At 40.8% G+C, this 18,091-nt stretch overlaps 1 protein-coding gene across 1 annotated transcript; it reads left to right on the forward strand.

Annotated features, from left to right (window-relative positions):
* Positions 1-762: 762 nt before the first annotated feature.
* Positions 763-15,562, forward strand: ATP23 (ATP23 metallopeptidase and ATP synthase assembly factor homolog). Its single transcript, XM_046012509.1, has 6 exons — positions 763-1,150; positions 4,582-4,627; positions 5,304-5,385; positions 8,968-9,105; positions 10,927-11,010; positions 14,781-15,562. Exons 1-6 carry the CDS (start codon positions 964-966, stop codon positions 14,982-14,984), a joined length of 741 nt encoding a protein of 246 aa, XP_045868465.1. The 5' UTR covers positions 763-963; the 3' UTR covers positions 14,985-15,562.
* Positions 15,563-18,091: the final 2,529 nt, after the last annotated feature.

Here is an 18,091-nt window from a genome sequence, read left to right on the forward strand (position 1 = left end):
AATAAAATCTTAAAAAAATTTTGTGGAAAATGCGAAATACAAATTAGTTAAAACCTGACAGGTTGTGATGAAAATGATAACAGATGAAGAGTATTTTGTACCTTGGGAGATCAGGAGAGAATAATTTTGATTAAGGTATCTGGGAAAGCCCTGTGGGATATGTAGATTTGATCAGGACCAGGATCATAAGGACTGAGTAAAGGGGCTTAAAAATGGAAGTGAATTAAGGGTTGGAGGTAGAAGTAAACTGGTTGTGTTTTGCTAGCAGAAAGTTATTTTTAGTGACAAGAGAGCAGGGTGGGCCATTGGGCCCAGATGAGGTAGAAAAAATTTTGAGGATACTGACATGACCAGTAATTATAATGGCAGCTTTCAAACGTTTCTGAAAAGCACTGCTTTCGAAATGGCTTGGGACATGAGGAGATGGGTGGGCCCGATTGCAACTGGCCTGCTGGTGGAAAAGTCAGGGAGTGGGAGGATGCCTGAGACCTTCGGATCGTGAGGGGACTTTAGTGGCCAGTACTGAGGAATGAGTGTCCACGAGGAGGTGGGCTGCGGAACCATGCTTATGAGGATCGGCCAACCACTCCGAGGGTCCCCAGCGAAGCCCACAGCAGTCCTGGAAACAGACGCCAGCCAGCGCAGCGCCCAGGTTTGACTACTTCCGCGGGGATCTGGAGCCCCGCCCCCATTCCTTCTCGCGCCTCTCGCCCCGCCCCACCCGCACTCTTGCCCCGCCCCGCTCCTCTCCCCCCGGCCCGGCGTCTATAGCAGGGCTCGGAGGCCCAGCCGCCCCAACGTCCTCCTACGCGCTCTGCGGCTGTCGCCCTACTTGGGGCGCGGTGGGCCGGGCGGAAGGAGGTTCGAGGCGGCCGGGTTGGCTGGAGGGCTGTTGCCTTATCCGGATCTCATCCCTGGCCGCCCGAGGCGGGAGGTGAGGCAGCGGCGAGGTCCGCGGGCGGCATGGCAGGAGCTCCGGACGAGCGCCCGCCCGCTCCCGCGGCGGAGGAACAGCTGCAGCAGCAACACGTCGCGTGCCAGGTCCTACCCGAGCGGCTAGCTGAGGGGAAGCCCGGGCAAGGGTTCCTTTCCAGCTTCTTCACCAACAACCAGAAGTGCCAGCTTATGCTCCTGAAGACTCTAGAGACAAGTAGGAGCCGTGGCCCGGGTGCCGGGGGTCGGCTGGGGGTGGGCCCGATGGTGTCTGAGACCCGGAGGGCAGGGGTCTCTGGGTTCAGCCCCAGGTTTTGGATGAGCAGAGTTCAGGCACCTCTCAGTAGGGTCTAGGTAGATTCAGCGTCTTGGGGAGGGAGTGGTGGCGGGGAGGGGGGGTGTCAGGTTGGGCCTCAGTTTCCCTATTAGAGGAGGTGTTGAGGCCGTGTTCAGCCCTACTCTTGCTTGTGGAATGAGGAAGGAGTCGGATGGGAGTTTTGCCTTTTTCAGTCAGAGGCACTGATCTGACAGGTCCTCCGATTTCTTTTTTAAATTTTTTATTTTAAAATTTTATTTATTTATTTGACAGAGATCACAAGTAGACAGAGAGGCAGGCAGAGAGAGAGGGGGAAGCAAGCCCCCCACTGAGCAGAGAACCCGATGCAGGGCTTGATCCGAGGACCCTGAGATCATGACCTGAGCTGAAGGCAGAGGCTTAACCCGCTGAGCCACTCAGGCGCCCCAGGTGCTCCGATTTCTTATATAAATTATGCAGCGGTGTGGGGGCTTCATAGTCCGGGTGAAGCAGAGTTTTAAAGAGTCACGTTAATTAAGGCATGACTGCTGAGGGCATAAAAGCAGTTTTGCAAACCGTTCTTCATTGCGAGGGGTTCTTAAGCTTCATACATAGATGGGCTTCCGAGTGTGGAAACCTCTGAAATGGGCTATGAAATCCTGTGTGTATGCACTTGAATGCATTTTTCTGGGGAACTTCATCATATTCTCAAAAAGGCCCGATCCCCAAAGGGTCAAGAACCACTGCTGTGGCTCAGTGGGTTAAAGCCTCTGCCTATGGCTCAGGTCATGATCCCAGGGTCGTGGGATCGAGCCCCGCATGGGGCTCTCTGCTCAGCAGGGAGCCTGCTTCCTCCTCTCTCTCTCTCTGCCTGCCTCTCCGCCTACTTGTGATTTCTGTCTTTCAAATAAATAAATAAAATCTTAAAAAAAAAAAAAAAAAGAACCACTGCTGTGGGTTAAATAGGGGACCTGCTGGCCAATTCCTCTAGTCCCAGGAACACTGCACTAGAGATTTCTTAACTCCTTTACATTGATATATGGACTTTCTAAGTTTACTTCAGGTATATTTAGAAAATAAAATGTCTTAAACCTGTTGGTCCTAAAGCAAGCTATCTCATAGCTGCCCATTACAGTTCAAATGTCAACCACCTGAAGATTCTCCAATCTTCTTATTTGGGACTCAAGGGAGTGGGAAGAAGAGTGGTAATGGGAATAATGAGATTGTATTCACTTGGAAATGTATATTGAATGCCTCCTAGGTTCTGGTGTGGGGAAATACAAAGATGGGTAGGGACCAGGACTGTACTGTACCTTTTATGAAGTGGAACACAGTGGAAAGAACATGGACTGCAGAGTTAGACGTGGGTTCAAATCCTGGTCCCTCTCCTTATCAGGTGTGGAAGATTGACTTAACTCTCCGATCCCGGCTATCCTTATCTGCACACACACACAAAAATGGGTAGGGATAAAAAGCCTCTCTTAGGGTTGTGAGGAATAGGTTTTATGAATGGTAAGTGTAACAGGAGCTGAGTAATGGATAACTGCTTACAGTGGAAGAGACAAACAATGGAGGAGATATGTAGGTAGAATGTGAAGATGGTGGTGGGCTGACCATGAGCCCCAGGAGGAATTTACAGGCCTCAACCCTCCCCTGAAGGGATGTTGAGAGAAGTGTTAGTGGTATTAAAGCATCAACCTGTAACTTAACTATGCTGTTCCTAGGACTGAGCCTCAGGGAGATCTTTGTTCTCTTTTTCTTTAAAGTAAATCCATTTTATTTTATTTTTTCTAAGATTTTATTTATTTATTTGACAGACAGAGATCACAAGTAGGCAGAGAGGCAGGCAGAGAGAGAGAGAGAGGGAAGCAGGCTCCCTGCTGAGCAGAGAGTCTAATGTGGGGCTCCATCCCAGGACCCTGGGATCATGACCTGAGCCAAAGACAGAGGCTTTAACCCACTGAGCCACCCAGGTGCCCCAAAGTAAATCCATTTTAAATACTGCAGGTCCTGTTTGAAGTATCAGACCCCTCCCCCACGCTCCCCACAATTATTATTGTTATGATTATTTTTTAGTAAGAAAATAATAGATTCCAAAATAGATTTTGGAATACACTTTAACTTTGTAAGACTCTCTTAGTTGCCTGAATAATAATGCACTTGATATGGTTCCTGACACTTGACACACAGACACACACACACACACACACACAATGGTTATTACTAATAATTATATTACTGTTAACACTCTTAAGGGGGGAGGCAGGTTACTAAAGCAGTAACCTATGCCTATCTTTCTCATCTCTCATTACTTTGTTTTACTCACTTGTTTTTGCTTTCAACCCTTAAAAAAAAACCAACCTTGATTTCCTTTCTTTTTTAATTTTTTCACTTATGTCATATAATACTCTGCCCATTTGTACACTCAGATGAGACCCCTATGTGAAAAGTTGATATTAGAGGCATTTGGGTTTGTTGTACTTTCCTGCAATTATCACAGACTCGTGGCTGCTTAGAAGGGGCCTCAGGAGTCATCTAGACCTTTCCACCCCATATAGGAAAACCTCTGAGCCATCACCGACCAGAGAGTTTATAACCTCTGCTGGAACAGGTTACTGATTCTTTGAGGCTCTTTGAGGCCACTTGTATTTTTATTAACAGCTTTAATTGTTGGAAAAAATCCTTTCTCATACTGTAACTTCTACTCTTTGGTCCTTGTTCTGCCCTCTGAAGAGGGCATCTATTTCCACATGGCACGCCTTCAAAATCTGAAGCCATTGTGGTCTTAGTTCAGTTTTGTATTCTCCTTTCCAAATCCACAATTCCTTTCTTGCTTCTTACTGAACAAAGTCCTGTACTATTCTGACTGCCTTCTCTTGTGGAAGAGCTTCGGTTGGCAGGTCCTGTTTAGAGTGTGGTATTCAGAATGGGATTCTGTTAGTCTGTGTCTGACCAGGAAAGATGCCAGTGGGGCTCTGTAACTACCTTCTAATCTGGGTACTGTGCTGCTGTTCCTTTCTATGGATGTGGCCCCAAACTCCCTCATTCTTTTGGTATGTGCTTCAGTACGCTGTTTTTGATCATGTAACTAAAAAAGAGCTTTCAAATCATTTTTGGTATTATTGAAGATGTTCAGTAGTACCCATCTGGGTATTCGTATCAGTGTTTTATTTCATTGAAGACTTGTTTTTATGTTAATTTAAGCTTGTCTTTTCATATCCATTTTTACCACTTTTAAGATAGTATTACTTCATTAAGATTTGTGAGTTTTTGATAATTTACTGCTTTTTGGATAATTTAATTGGTGCTATTTTTTCCAATTAACATGCTTAATTGAATCAATATCTTTTTAGATCCGTATGTCAAACTTCTACTTGATGCCATGAAGCACTCAGGTTGGTAAGTAAATCTTTTTAAAGTGCTGGTCTCTATTCAGGCTGCTAAAAACATAAAAACCCCATACTAGAACTACTTACAGGTTTTTACTTAAGGCCACAAAACCTTTTCCATGCGGTAGGTGGTGGGGATGGGCTGTATTCTTTCCAGGTAGGTCTTGATCTCTGCATACATCTTCTGTCCTAACTGTAAATCTCTGGCTTTACCATTCATCTCCGGTGTTTAGTAAAGACCACACATAAAGTCTTGTGAGTAATTACCAAACCTGACTTTTCCTCTCTTCCAGCCCCAGCATTGTCTTTCGTGGAGAAAAAATCTCAGCTTGTTATGTAGGAGCCTTCCAAGGGTTGTTTAACTTGGCGGAGATTAGGGAGGTGACTTTCTGGTCCGAGGGGAACAACTCCAGGGTATTCCCAATATGGTCTTAATCAGCGGACCAAATGCTTTATGGAACCATGTCATGGAATTTAAACTAGGATAGATTTTGCAGGGATGATTTCCTTATATCACAGATGAGACAACTTAGTCCTGAAGGCTTCCCAAGGTTTCCTATGTGTTAGTGGTAGAGGGGATTTATGACAAGGGGCTCCTGACTCCTTCCTTGCCCAGGGCTGTTTCCCCTGCACTGAGTGCACACTGCTTTTGGATATTTTATCTTTAATGTTTTCTTGCCTTTTAGTGCTGTTAACAGAGAAAGACACTTTTCTTGTGAAGACTGTAATGGCAATGTCAGCGGAGGTTTTGATGCATCAACATCTCAGGTAGGCATTTTTGCCAAGTTGTTCCCCTTCCTGATATTTGCTAGGGACCTTGGCATCCTGGCCATTCTGTTGGGTAGACTTTATGTAAGATTCTTATATAAAAAATAAATAGTTATGGTTCTTACTCTTCAGGAGCTTATGCTCTCATAGGGGAGATAAGACAGTGATAAAGTTGAGGGGGTGTGGTTTTTAGGGGGGTGTAGTTACCACAATGGGATGGTAAGGTGATTGCAAGATACCTACAGATTCAGCTAGAGTGTATAAAGTTTTTTCCATGGCAAAGAAGGGGTAGCATGAGCAAAGGTGGTGTGTTGGCAAAAGATAAGGTGTATTTGGAAAGTGGCATGTTGTCTAACGTAGCTGGGGGACAGGAATGTGTGGAGATAGGATTGGAAGAAAAGGAAAGCCATATGGTGGGAGGCTTTGAATGCTGAGCTGATATACCTTAGAACATTTTCGACTAGGGAAGTACGTTTTCTCATCTGGAAAATACGGGTACTGATTGTATCTATCTTAAAGTATAGTTATGAGAATTAAATGAGATACCTTGTGTAAGGTGCTTATCATAATAAGCATAGAAAGCATTCAATAAAAGTTTTAAGTCATCAGAGGGTTTTGACAGCATCTTGGAGGTGGTAGAAGAATTAGGGCATGTGATGAGGGTAGATGAAGTTTTTATAAGTAACACCTTCCATCTTGAACATACAACCCTGTTTAATAATACTTAGTTGTTTCCTCCTGGGGAATTTGGTATGTAATTTGGTTATTTATAGGTATTTTGTAGTAATCATGAGAAAAAGAAACATAGCATACGTGTGAAAGGTCTGGGTTTTGGAGTCTGATAGAGTTGAGTTCAAATCTACTTCCCTTGCTTATTAGCTGTGGGGCTTGGGGAAGTTATTTGCCTTATTCTCAGTTTCCTCATTTGTAAAATGATAATAACAATACTTGTAGCTCTCAAAATGGGTCTCAGGTGAATTCATTTCTCCCTTGGGGCTAAATAGAGTGGACATTTTGAACTTTTAGCTTACTTCTCAGCAGTGTTGAGCGTAGTTGGGTACTTTCTCCTTTTATTTTTTTTTTTAAATTCTAATTTGTATCATGAAGTGTCTCATTCATATAGAAGAGTAAGAAACCTGTGTGCATGCTTTTGGTCGTAGTAATAAAATGAGTACCTTTGTAACTGCCACCCAGACTTGAGAAATAGGCCATCGCCAGGACTTCAGAAGCTTGTGTCCCCCTCTTGGATCACATTTCCTCTCCCTTTCTTATTCTGACTCTCGTGATAGTGATTTCCTGCTTTTCTCACTGGTTTTACCATAGACATGTACAGTCAAACTATGTGTTATTTAGTTGCCTGGGTTTTAAGTTTTATTCATGGAATACTTTGAGTTCTGTGTGATGCTTTGTAGTTTGATGAAATCATACAACACAGGGTCTTCTGTAACCATTATTTTGTTGAGATTCTTTCATGTTGTACGCAGCTCTCTTTTCTATAGTTGGACTGTTATATAGTCCTCCACTGTATCCGTATACAGCAGTTAACCATACTTAATATTGTTTCTGACTTTGTTATTATGAACAATGCTGCTGTGAATATTTCTCACCTTTTCTCCCGGGGCACATGTGCAGAAGTTACTCCTAGGTATTTGCCTAGAAGCAGAATTGCTGGGTCATATAGCATGCGTACCCTTGGCTTTCATGGGTAACGCCAGATGCTTTTGTGGGTAATGCCAGACAATCTCTTCCCCTGGCTCCTGGTATGTGACACTCTTCTGGTTGCTCCTTTGCTAGCTCACCTTCCTCTCTCAGCTGCTAAATGTTGAAGTCTCTTAATCCTTGATGTTAGATTCCCTTCTTTTCTTCCTCTACAGTTTGCCAAGGGGATCTCATTTATTTCCCTAGATCAGAGCTCTCTTTTGAACTTAACATCTATATACCCAAGTGGCACTACAGCCCTACACCTACAGGTGTCTTAAAGGCACCTGAGAACTCACAGATTTGTCCAAGTCCAAATTGATGGTTTTTACCATCCCCTATCCCCATCTAACTTGGTGTTGTAATTTTGCATATCTCAGTGAATTTTACCACCTTCCAACCTCTTACCCAAGCCAGAAATATAGAGATCATCTTTGTATCTCTAATTCCCTTTCCATATTTTATATCCATCACCAACTTTTGTCCAGTTTATCTCCTAAGTGTTTTTTGGGGAGGCATCTCACTATCCCTGCTCAAATACCATTACCCGTTGCCTAGAATACCTCTTTAACCTTCAGGAAGTCTCTCTGCATCCAGTTTTGGTCGTCATCTGCTTATTTTTCCCACTGTAGTCAAAAGGATAAACAAAAGCACCACCCTGTTTCACTCCTCCCTTTCCGTGACTTCCACTGTTCTCAGGATAAAGAGTGATTTGGCTCTAGCCAACCTCACCAGCCTTATCTTGTGCCTATCCCCTGTAGCTCTGTGCTATAGCAGTGTAGGCCGGCTTTCAGCTTCTCAGACATTCTAGAACTTCAGCGCTCCTTGCCTTTGCACAGGTTGCTCTGTCTGGAATGCTCCCCTCCCCACCTCTCAAATTTAACTCCTGTTCATCCATGAGATCCCAGTTTAAAAATTCCTTCTGCAGAGATCCCTTTCCCAATCCTCTAGACCAGGTCAGGCATTCTTATTGTATGTCCTCATGACATCCTGGATTTTTCTTCATGACAGCTGTCATTGAATGTATTTAAAGATTTTGGTAAATAGTTGATTAATTTCTAGCACCATTTATAGATTATACATTAGAAATTATAATTATAGATTATAAATTCAAAGTAGATTATAAATCTACTAGTAGGTCTCAAGAAATATTAGTTGAAAGATGAGTGTTGGATGAATGTATATAAAATAGTGGGCATGTATCCTGGTGTCTGGCTCATAGTAAGTACACAATAAATGGTAACTGTCGTTATTAGGATCCCTCTCATGTCTTTATTATTCTTATAGGGTCCTGCTCTGTGTGCTGTTGGCTTTTTGCACTTCTTTCTGAAGGTCTTTCTGAGGATTTTCCCTGGCAATTCTAGTAGAATGAGACAGTGGTGGTCATTCATTGTTGATTCATTGCTCATTCAGAAACTTGATAAGAAGCAGTTTACATGTATTCTCATTTAATTCTCACAATTCTATGAGGTAGGTTCTCTAATTATCTCCTTTTTATAGTTGAGGAAACTGAGGTGCAAAGAGGTTAAGACACTTGTCCAAGGTCACCGAGTTAGTAAGGAGTGGGGCTGGTGTTTGAATTTGCTTCATTCCAAAGCCCACTCCTAGCATGATGCTGTGGAGTCCAGCAGCCCACCGAGGATGGCATTTAAGTGCTACTGTAGTTCAGAGAGAACAGGGAGAAGTTGGTTACTGGGAGCGCTAAATGGAGCATGTACGTTAGGACCAGGCCTTGATGGATGGGTAGGTGTGGGGTTGAGGGAGGGTATTGGGTGGAGGCTCTCTAAGCTGCTGAGCCATCTCATACCAGAGAGAAGATGGGAGTTACAAAAGGTGAGTAGGTGTTAGATATAATGGAACTTCTCTTATTTTGGTCCCTCCTAGATTGTTTTGTGCCAGAACAACATCCGCAATCAGGCCCATATGAACAGAGTGGTCACCCATGAGCTCATTCATGCCTTTGATCACTGTCGCGCTCATGTCAACTGGTTCACTGACGTCAGACATTTGGCCTGCTCTGAAGTGAGTTTTATTGTGAAAGATACTTTCTCCCTCTGAAACACTCTGGGTTTGAACATCTAATTGAAATATAATGCTTAAGACTTTGTCTTTTTCTGCCCCTCACTCCCCCCTCAAATAAATAAATCTTAAAACAAACCAACTAGTTGAAGTATAATTTACTTAAACATACTCCTTTTCCTCCTGTCATGGTTCCATGTTACTCTTAGATGTCCCTTTTAAATTCCTGAACACAGCTTTGAGACACAACAAAAGATATTTTAAGTATCTTCTGCGAATTATCTTAATTATAACTTTTAAATCCTAGTGATAGTAATGACTTTATAATAACCATTTTTAGTATCTAATATATATATTTCATATACATTAGTGTATAATATATATTTCACATATATAATAACATATGACATATATTATTATATGTGGTATATAATAACAATTTTTAACCACTTAACCAAATAACCATTTTTCCCTGTGGGATCAACTCTATAATATAAAAACTAATGCTAGTTAACCCTGGCTGAAGACTGTGCCAAACACTGTTCCTTTTGTGCATTCTTCCTGAGTCTACTGAACAGTCCATCCAGGTAGATGCTATGATCAGCATGTTACATGTGTCTAATGGGAGACATTGATTGAGATCTATGGTTAGTACATGGCAGAGACAGGATTACAACCAGGGTTCTTAACCGGTCTGTTGTGCTGCCTTCCATAGGTGGAGCGCCTTGCTTGCCCTTGAGTAAAACATTTAGTCTCAAAAATATGACATAAAAAGTTTTTTTATTGCTAAGCACTTAGGGTTGCTCAGAAGTGCAATATATTTATGCTCTTAGAGAGACATATGTATTTAATACTTGCATTTCAGTAATTGAAGAGTGCAATGTGCTGAGGAATAAAAAAAATATATATAAATTTAAGTGTACACTTTATAACTTAGATTATTTTCTCTTTCCTTTGAAATTAATAAGCAGCCCCACTGCATCTAATTATAACTCCTATTATTTGGAGAGTAGACTGAAACCCGAGTTTTTAAATAGGTCTCTCCCTTGGATGTTAGAAGAATGAATGCCTGTCAGCTAGCTCCAGTGTGTTCTTGTGCTTGGAATGTTCTTGCTTCAGTTTCAACAACTTAAGTCTTCAAAGGACAGTTGAGGCCCTGAAGGAAGGCTTCAGTTTATACAGGTTTAAGGGAGGTTCCAAGAGAGTTTCATTGTTTTGGGCCAAGGGCAGGAGGTTCCTATTCTCAAAGTGTCTTAGATGCTGATGCATTTAAGTTTAAGCTTACATGAAATTCAGTTTGTAGATCTTTGAAAGAATGCTATTTTGCAGTCCTTTTGGTAATTTCTAGAAATGTTGCGTCTTGTGGAGAGCATGGACTTTAACTCTGAGCCCCAACTTTCTGGCTTCTGGTTTCAGAAGAAATTAGTTCTTTCAATAAGGTTATGGTGTGAAGTTGTTGTTTTTTTTTTTTATTCATTTTTTATTTATTTACAGCATAACAGTGTTCATTGTTTTGGCATCACACCCAGTGCTCCATGCAGTATATGGTGTGAAGTTTTGAAAATTTCCTTTGATGAACGATTGGCCTTCCCCCAACCCCCAGTTTATTTTGCATTGTCTAGCCCAGCTCATGGATATCTGCTCTTTTTCTTAATGTAAGAATAACTTAAAATAGTCTTATGTCAGAGTTCAAAACATTCTTGAAAAAGGTCCAGTGGATACTCTAGTCTCAGAAAGACATGGTAATTTAAAATTCTTTTTTAAAACTTTTTATAGTGCAGGAGAACTTAACCTTCTTTCTGTTTGCCTCTGTCTCTGTGATAGGTTCGAGCTGCTAACCTTAGTGGAGACTGCTCACTTATAAATGAAATATTCAGGTTGCATTTTGGATTGAAACAACACCATCAGGTAAAACTAACATATGAAATCACTTAACCCTCCAGAGTACTGGGAGTGGAAATAACGCACAAAGAAATGAGAAGTACATTTTGTATTTGAAATGTGAAAGAACTACTTCTATGGGAAGAATACAGAATGTTGTCCTGTGGAGGCCAAATGGATGGAGTTGAGTTCTACTTTTTTTTTTTTTTTTTTTAAGATTTTATTTATTTATTTGAGAGAGAGAGACAGTGAGAGAGAGCATGGGAGGGGAGAAGGTCAGAGGGAGAAGCATACTCCCCGTGGAGCTGGGAGCCCGATGTGGGGCTCAATCCCGGGACTCTGGAATGAAGACCTGAGCTGAAGGCAGTTGCTTAACCAACTGAGCCACCCAGGTGCCTGAATTCTACTTTTTAACGATGGGAAGCTGTGTGACTCAGTGAGAGATTTTAATAGTGAAAAGAACTATACGATCTTGTTCTTGGGATCCTTTTGGAAGCAGTTAGATGAAGAATGGGTGCAAAATCACAGCCTGTCGGACTGTGCTCCCCACAGTCTGGGACTTGTATTCCGGAGACAAAATAGTCATACCTTTCGGAACAGAGGCTACCCCACAGCACAGGTTAGGGCTGAGTAGTAGGGCACCTTTACAGGCTGTGGGCCATGACAGCAAAGCTTTGAATCACCACAGCCCTGATGATGCTGTCTCTCCTCTTTTTCCCTTGGGTAGTGGCCGCTGAAAATGAATAGAACTAGCAATAGGAGGGAAGGTTCAGGGAGGTAGTGGGAGCCTGGTTGAGGGAGAGCAGTCTTAGAGAGTGGAGTCCCTGTGTTTGTACAGCATGTACTCAAGAGACACTGACATGGATGATAGTAACCGATGGCAAAATATGGTAATATTGCTCAGTTTTAACAAGAATGCATTACATTTGGAAAGGTAAACCTGAACTGTGGTCTATATGTGTGCCTCGCAAACCTTTAACTCTAGGAGACAAATTCTTGCTATCGTTTTTTCCCCTGGAAGGGAGAATGTCTTCTCCTGGCAGTTGCTGTCATAGCTCCATATGGTTCCGCCTCTCTTTCTTCTTCCTTTATGCCTGGGGTTTATTTTTAAAATCAGTGTTTAGTGTAACTTAGTTTGAGAAGCACTGGTTTATATTCTAATAATGCTAGTGAGCATCTCTAGCTCAGGCATACTGACCAGGGTGAAGTGAAACAGGAAATAAACACAGAAGATGAATAATTGACAGATTGCACAGCTGTAAGGACCAGTACTTTTTTTCTTTTTAAGATTTTATTTATTTGAGAGAGAGAGAAAACGAGAGTGAGTAAAAGCAGGGGAAGTGGCAGGCAGAGGGAGAGGGAAAAGCAAGCCCCCCAACAAACAAGGAGCCCAATGTAGGACTCAATCCCAGGACCCTGGGATCATGACCTGAGCTGAAGGCAGATGCTTAACCGACTGAGCCATTCAGGTGTCCCTGGTTATTTTTCATGAAAAGGTTAGATGCCATTCTTTTGAACTTTAGTTTGTGCTTGTGGAGAAATAAATGGTTTAAAGCTCTCCAAGAATTGGAATGGCAGGACAGTCTTTTTTTTTTTTTTTTTTAAGATTTTATTTATTTATTTGACAGAGAGATAGAGAGTGCACAAGCAGGCAGAGTGGCAGCAAAGGGAGAGGGAGAAGCGACTCTCCGCTGAGCAGGGAGTCCAATGAGGGGCTCGATCCCAGGACCTTGGGATCATGACCTGAGCCGAAGCAGACACTTAAGCGACTGAGCCACCCAGGTGCCCCAGGACCATCTGTTTTGTAACATATTTAGAATACTGAGAGATTCTAGCCTATTAGTATGTAACATTAGATAATTTGTTTTCTTAAGTAGAGAATTTAATACCCATGCAAAGAATGCTCAGGAAAAAAAAGTTGTTTGATTTTTTTCTCCTGAAAAATTGAGACACCTTCACATTTTGTGTATATATATGTGTAGCCTCCTATTGCCTCCATGGGAGATGCCCCTCTTGAAGGAAAGATTATCTAGTATTAGTCAACTGGAAAGTAAAGAGAAAGACATAGAAGTAAATTATATCTTAAATCTATTGCAATTTTACCAGAAATCCAACCAGAACCTTATTTATAGATTTTTTGTTTGTTTGTTAGTTTTTTTGATTTTTGAAAATTGGGAGTTACTGTTTGTTGGACTGCAGAGAATGACATCTGGTTGTATTATTGGAAAAGATGAAAAAATGGAGGAGATCTTATTTATACCTAAATAATTTTAGATCAAGCTAAACATATTCCATGATTTTTAAAAATATTTTATATTTATTTATTTATTTATTTGAGAAAGAGAGATAGTGAGAGAGAGCATGAGCGAGGGGAAGGTCAGAGGGAGAAGCAGACTCCCCGTGGAACTGGGAGCCGGATGTGGGACTTGATCCCAGGACTCCAGGATCATGACCTGAGCTGAAGGCAGTCACTTAACCAACTGAGCCACCCAGGTGCCCCCATATTCCATAATTTAAGAGTTATGTTTCTACTTTAGAATGATAGAAATGAATAAAATAATATGAAAGAGAATTAATTCTTCTTTTTCCATGAATTTTTAAAACTTAAATTCAAGTAATTAACACATAATGTATTATTAGTTTCAGTGGGAGAGGTCAGTGATTCATCAGTCTTATATAATACCCAGTTCTCATTACATCACATGCCCTCCTTAATGTCCATCACCCAGTTACCACATCCCCCCATTGACATCCCCTCCAGCAACCCTCAGTTTGTTTCCTGTGATTAAGAATCTCTTATGGTGGGGTGCCTGAGTGGCTCAGTTGGTTAAGCTTCTGCCTTCAGCTCAGGTCACGATCCCAGGGTCATGAGACTGAGTCCCGCCTTGGGCTCCCTGCTCAGCAGGGGGTCTGCTGCTCCTTTTTTCTCTGCCCCTCCTCCCTGCTTGTGTTCTTTCTCCCTCTCTGAATCAATCAATCAATCAATCAATCAATCAATCGTTTAAAAAAAAAGAAGTCTCTTATGATTTGTTTCCCTCTCTGATTTTGTCTTTTATTTTTCCCTCCCTTCCCCTATGATCCTGTTTTTTTCTTAAATTCCACATATGAATAATTATCTTTGTCTGATTGACCTATTTCGCTTAGCATAATATCCTTTAGTTCCATCCATGTCATTGCAAATGGCAAGATTTCTTTTTTTTTTTTATGGCCGAGCAGTATTCCATTGTATATAAATACTGCATCTTCTTTATCCATTCATCTATTAATGGACATTTGAGCTCTTTCCATAGTTTGGCTGTTGTGGACATTGCTGCTATAAACATTGGGGTACAGGTGGCCCTTCAGATCACTACATTTGTATCAATGGGGTAAATACCTATTAGTGCAATTGCTGGGTTGTAGGATAGCTCTATTTTCAACTTTTTTTAAAAAAGATTTTATTTATTTGGCAGAGAGAGAGAGAGATCATAAGTAGGCATAGAGGCAGGCAGAGAGAGAGGGGGAAGCAGGCTCCCTGCCGAGGAGAGAGCCCGATGCAGGGCTTGATCCCAGGACCCTGAGATCATAACCTGAGCCGAAGGCAGAGGCTTAACCCTCTGAGCCACCCAGGCTCAGCTTTTTGAGGAACCTCTATAGTGTTCTCCAGAGTGGCTGCACCAGCTGGCATTCCCACCAACAGGGTAAGAGGGTTTGAAAGGGAATTAAGTCTGACTGTGGTCAGACATTATATAAAATGTTATTATTTCATGATTAAATTGTCATTTAAATTAAAGCCGTATACTTTTCTTTCTCCTTAGACTTGTGTGCGAGACAGAGCCATTCTTTCTATCCTGGCTGTTAGGAATATCAGCAAAGAGGTAGCCCAAAAGGCTGTTGATGAAGTTTTTGAGTCTTGTTTCAATGACCATGAACCTTTTGGAAGGATCCCACATAACAAGACTTATGCAAGATATGCTCATAGAGACTTTCAAAACCGTGATCGGTATTACTCAAATATATGAAGACATTTTATAAATGGAGCTTCTGTGATCTGAAGAAAATATAGTTCTTAAGTGGATAAATGTAAAATGTATTTGATCGATTAAATACAGATAAAAGAGAGAAGGTACTGATTCTAGCATATGATCAGAAAAAGTAACTGTGGTAAAAGTGAAACTGCCTTAAACTCCAAGGCAAAAATTGTAACTTTATAGTTAACCATTTGGTAGATAAGGTAAATAAATTACATTTTTGTATTTTTTATGTAGTACTTGTGTTTTTTATTATTTATGTTATTTTTAGATTGTGATTTGTTTTTGTTACATGTGAATATTTTAAAATCTGATTATGAAACCCATGAAGTGTGTCCTTGTATGAAGTTGATATGTGACTTGGTATTTACATTAAATGTAAAGAAAATGTACTGATTTTATTAAAAGACATTTACTGAGATGTTATCATGGTCAATATATGCAAAGAATTAAAGTTGGGAATGGTTCATTCAATGGTCAATGCCTCCCTTTTCCCTCTTCTTCTTTCAACATGTATGTGGGGACTATGTGGTTTAACTTTCCAGGGATAAGTTCTGATTAGATTTTTCTTCTTTTGTAAAGGCAGTGCATTAAGTTTATAATGTAACTAAATTTAATTTTTTTTCTGAATTTAATTTGTATATACTTATAAGATTTTTCATATAGTTATTCTCAAATCTTTTGTCAGGCCCTGTGTCTTGAGTTTTAGATTCAGAAAACAGGACATCTTGTCTATTCCCCTTAACTGGTAGCTGCATTTTCCACCTATCTCTGGCAAATGTTCCTTGGCCTATGTCCAGACTGAAAGACAGTGATACCTGTATGTAGATGTGGCTAATTAATTTAAAGACAATGAAGTTAGGATTGTTTCTTGTGAATTAACATTTGATTAAATTATAAAGTGATACCCAAGCTTGATAACTTATTAAACATGAAAACGAGGTTTGAGGATTCTGGGAAGACGGTAGAGTAGGAAACAACAGAAATCAGTGTCACCACCTAGACAAAATTGCACTGGCAGAATCTTATATAAATATTTTGAAACTCGAGTCTGAAGGCTCCTAACTTCCAAGGAAAGGTGTGGATGGTAAATTGCAGTTAATTTTGGTCAATTTCAGCTCTTAGCGTTGTGGTAGCTACCCATCTCCCATCACTCTGCCCTGTGGCAGACAGTTATATATGTGTTCCTGGAGTAGCTTGTACACAGATTGTGGAGCCACAGTGGGCAAAAGGCACCCTGTCTTCCATATATTTGGGACCTGCTCTGATTGCTGCTTCTGAACACAGAGGTTTGGAGAAAGAGGTGGTGGCATTGTTGCACCATTTTTGCAAAGTGCTTCCCAAATGGCTGAAGGGTCTTCAAAGGGCTGGTACCTTTTGTTGTCCTTCATTTTCCCCTTTTGGGATCTAGACCTTGAAGACTAGGCCATTCAAAAACAATGGCAGGGACACCTACGTGGCTCAGTTGGTAAAGCATCTGCCTTCAGATCAGGTCTGAAGGTACTATTGAGCCTCACGTTGGGCTCCCTGCTCAGTGGGCAGCCTCCTTCTCTCACTCCCTCTGCCACTTTCCCTGCTTGTGCCCTCTCATGCTCTCAAATAAATAAAATCTTAAAAAAAAAAATCAGAAAAACAAAAATAATGGCTTATGCAGGGGGTAATTAGAAAGTCATCAGGCATGCTCAGGGAAAGGCATAGCCTCAGAAAAACCCAAGTTTACACCTCAGAATGATCCTCGGCACAGAGACAGCCTGCAACAATTAAAAGCAGAAACAAAAACTAACACTCAACCTGAGGAAGCAGAAGAATCTGATTGATTTTCAGAGCTACCACATTATTAGATTCAAATGTTCTGTTTTCAACCCCCAAAATCACAGGCATACAAAGGATACACAAGACATACACAAGAGAATGTGGCCCATTCAAAGGAGAAAATAAACTAACAGAAATTTTCCCTGAAAAGACCTGATGGTGGGTTTAGCAGACAAAGAATTTAAAACAACTGCATTAAATATGCTCAAAGAACTAAAGGCAAATGTGGAGAAAGTCAACAAATGATATACAAACAAAATGGAAATATCAATAAGGAGATAAAAAACTTAAAACCAAAAAGACTTGGAAAGTACAATGACAAAAGACAAAAATCCACATGAGGGATTCAAATGCAGATTTGGTCAGGCAGAAGAAAGAATCAGTAATCTTGAAGAAAAGGAAAATTATTGAGTCTAAAGGACAGAAAAACAAGATAAAAGAAAATGGAACAGAGTCTAAGGGATGTGAGGGGTACAATCATGTTGGCCAGTATATGCATTATGGAAGTCCCAGAAGGAGAAGAGAGAGAAAGGGACACACAGAATATTTGAAGAAATAAATGGTTTGTAACTACACATTTTCTTTTCTACATGATTTTAGAGACTAATACATTAAAGAATTATTAGTTTATGTTTGGGGGCACACATATATAAATATGTAATTCTGTGGCACCAACAACTGAAAAGGAAGAAGACAGAGTTTTGAAGGAGGAGAATTTTTGTATGTTATTAAAGTTACACTGGTCTAAATTCAAAATAGAGTGTTAAAACTTTCTGATGTTAAATGTAATCTCCATGGTAACAACAGGAAAATAGCTATAGAATATACACAAAAGGACATGACAAGGAATTTAAATTTCACTACAAAAAATCAAGTAAACACAAAAGAAGAGAATGGTTCTGTACATGGGAGATAAAAAGCTGTAAGGTATATAGAAAAATATGTAGCAAGATGCCTGAGGTAAATGTCTTCCTATCAGTAATTATTTTATTATTTTAACATACTAATTTTTTTATTCTAAAAAGAGAGAGCACAAGCAAGGAGAGGGGCAAAGGGAGAGGGAGCAAGAATTCTTAAGCAGACTCCATGCTGAGCACAGAGCCCAAGGCAAGGCCTGATCCCATGACCTGAGCTGAAATCAAGAGTCAGGTGCTCAATCAACTGAGCCATCCAGTATCCCCTCAGTTATTATTTTAAATGTAAATGGATTAAAATCTCCAATCAAAAGATTGGGAAAAAATTGGCAGAATGGATTAAAAAAAAAATGACCCAACTATAAGATGTCT

The sequence above is a fragment of the Meles meles genome, chromosome 7, assembly GCF_922984935.1.
Source record: "Meles meles chromosome 7, mMelMel3.1 paternal haplotype, whole genome shotgun sequence".
NCBI lineage: Eukaryota > Metazoa > Chordata > Mammalia > Carnivora > Mustelidae > Meles > Meles meles.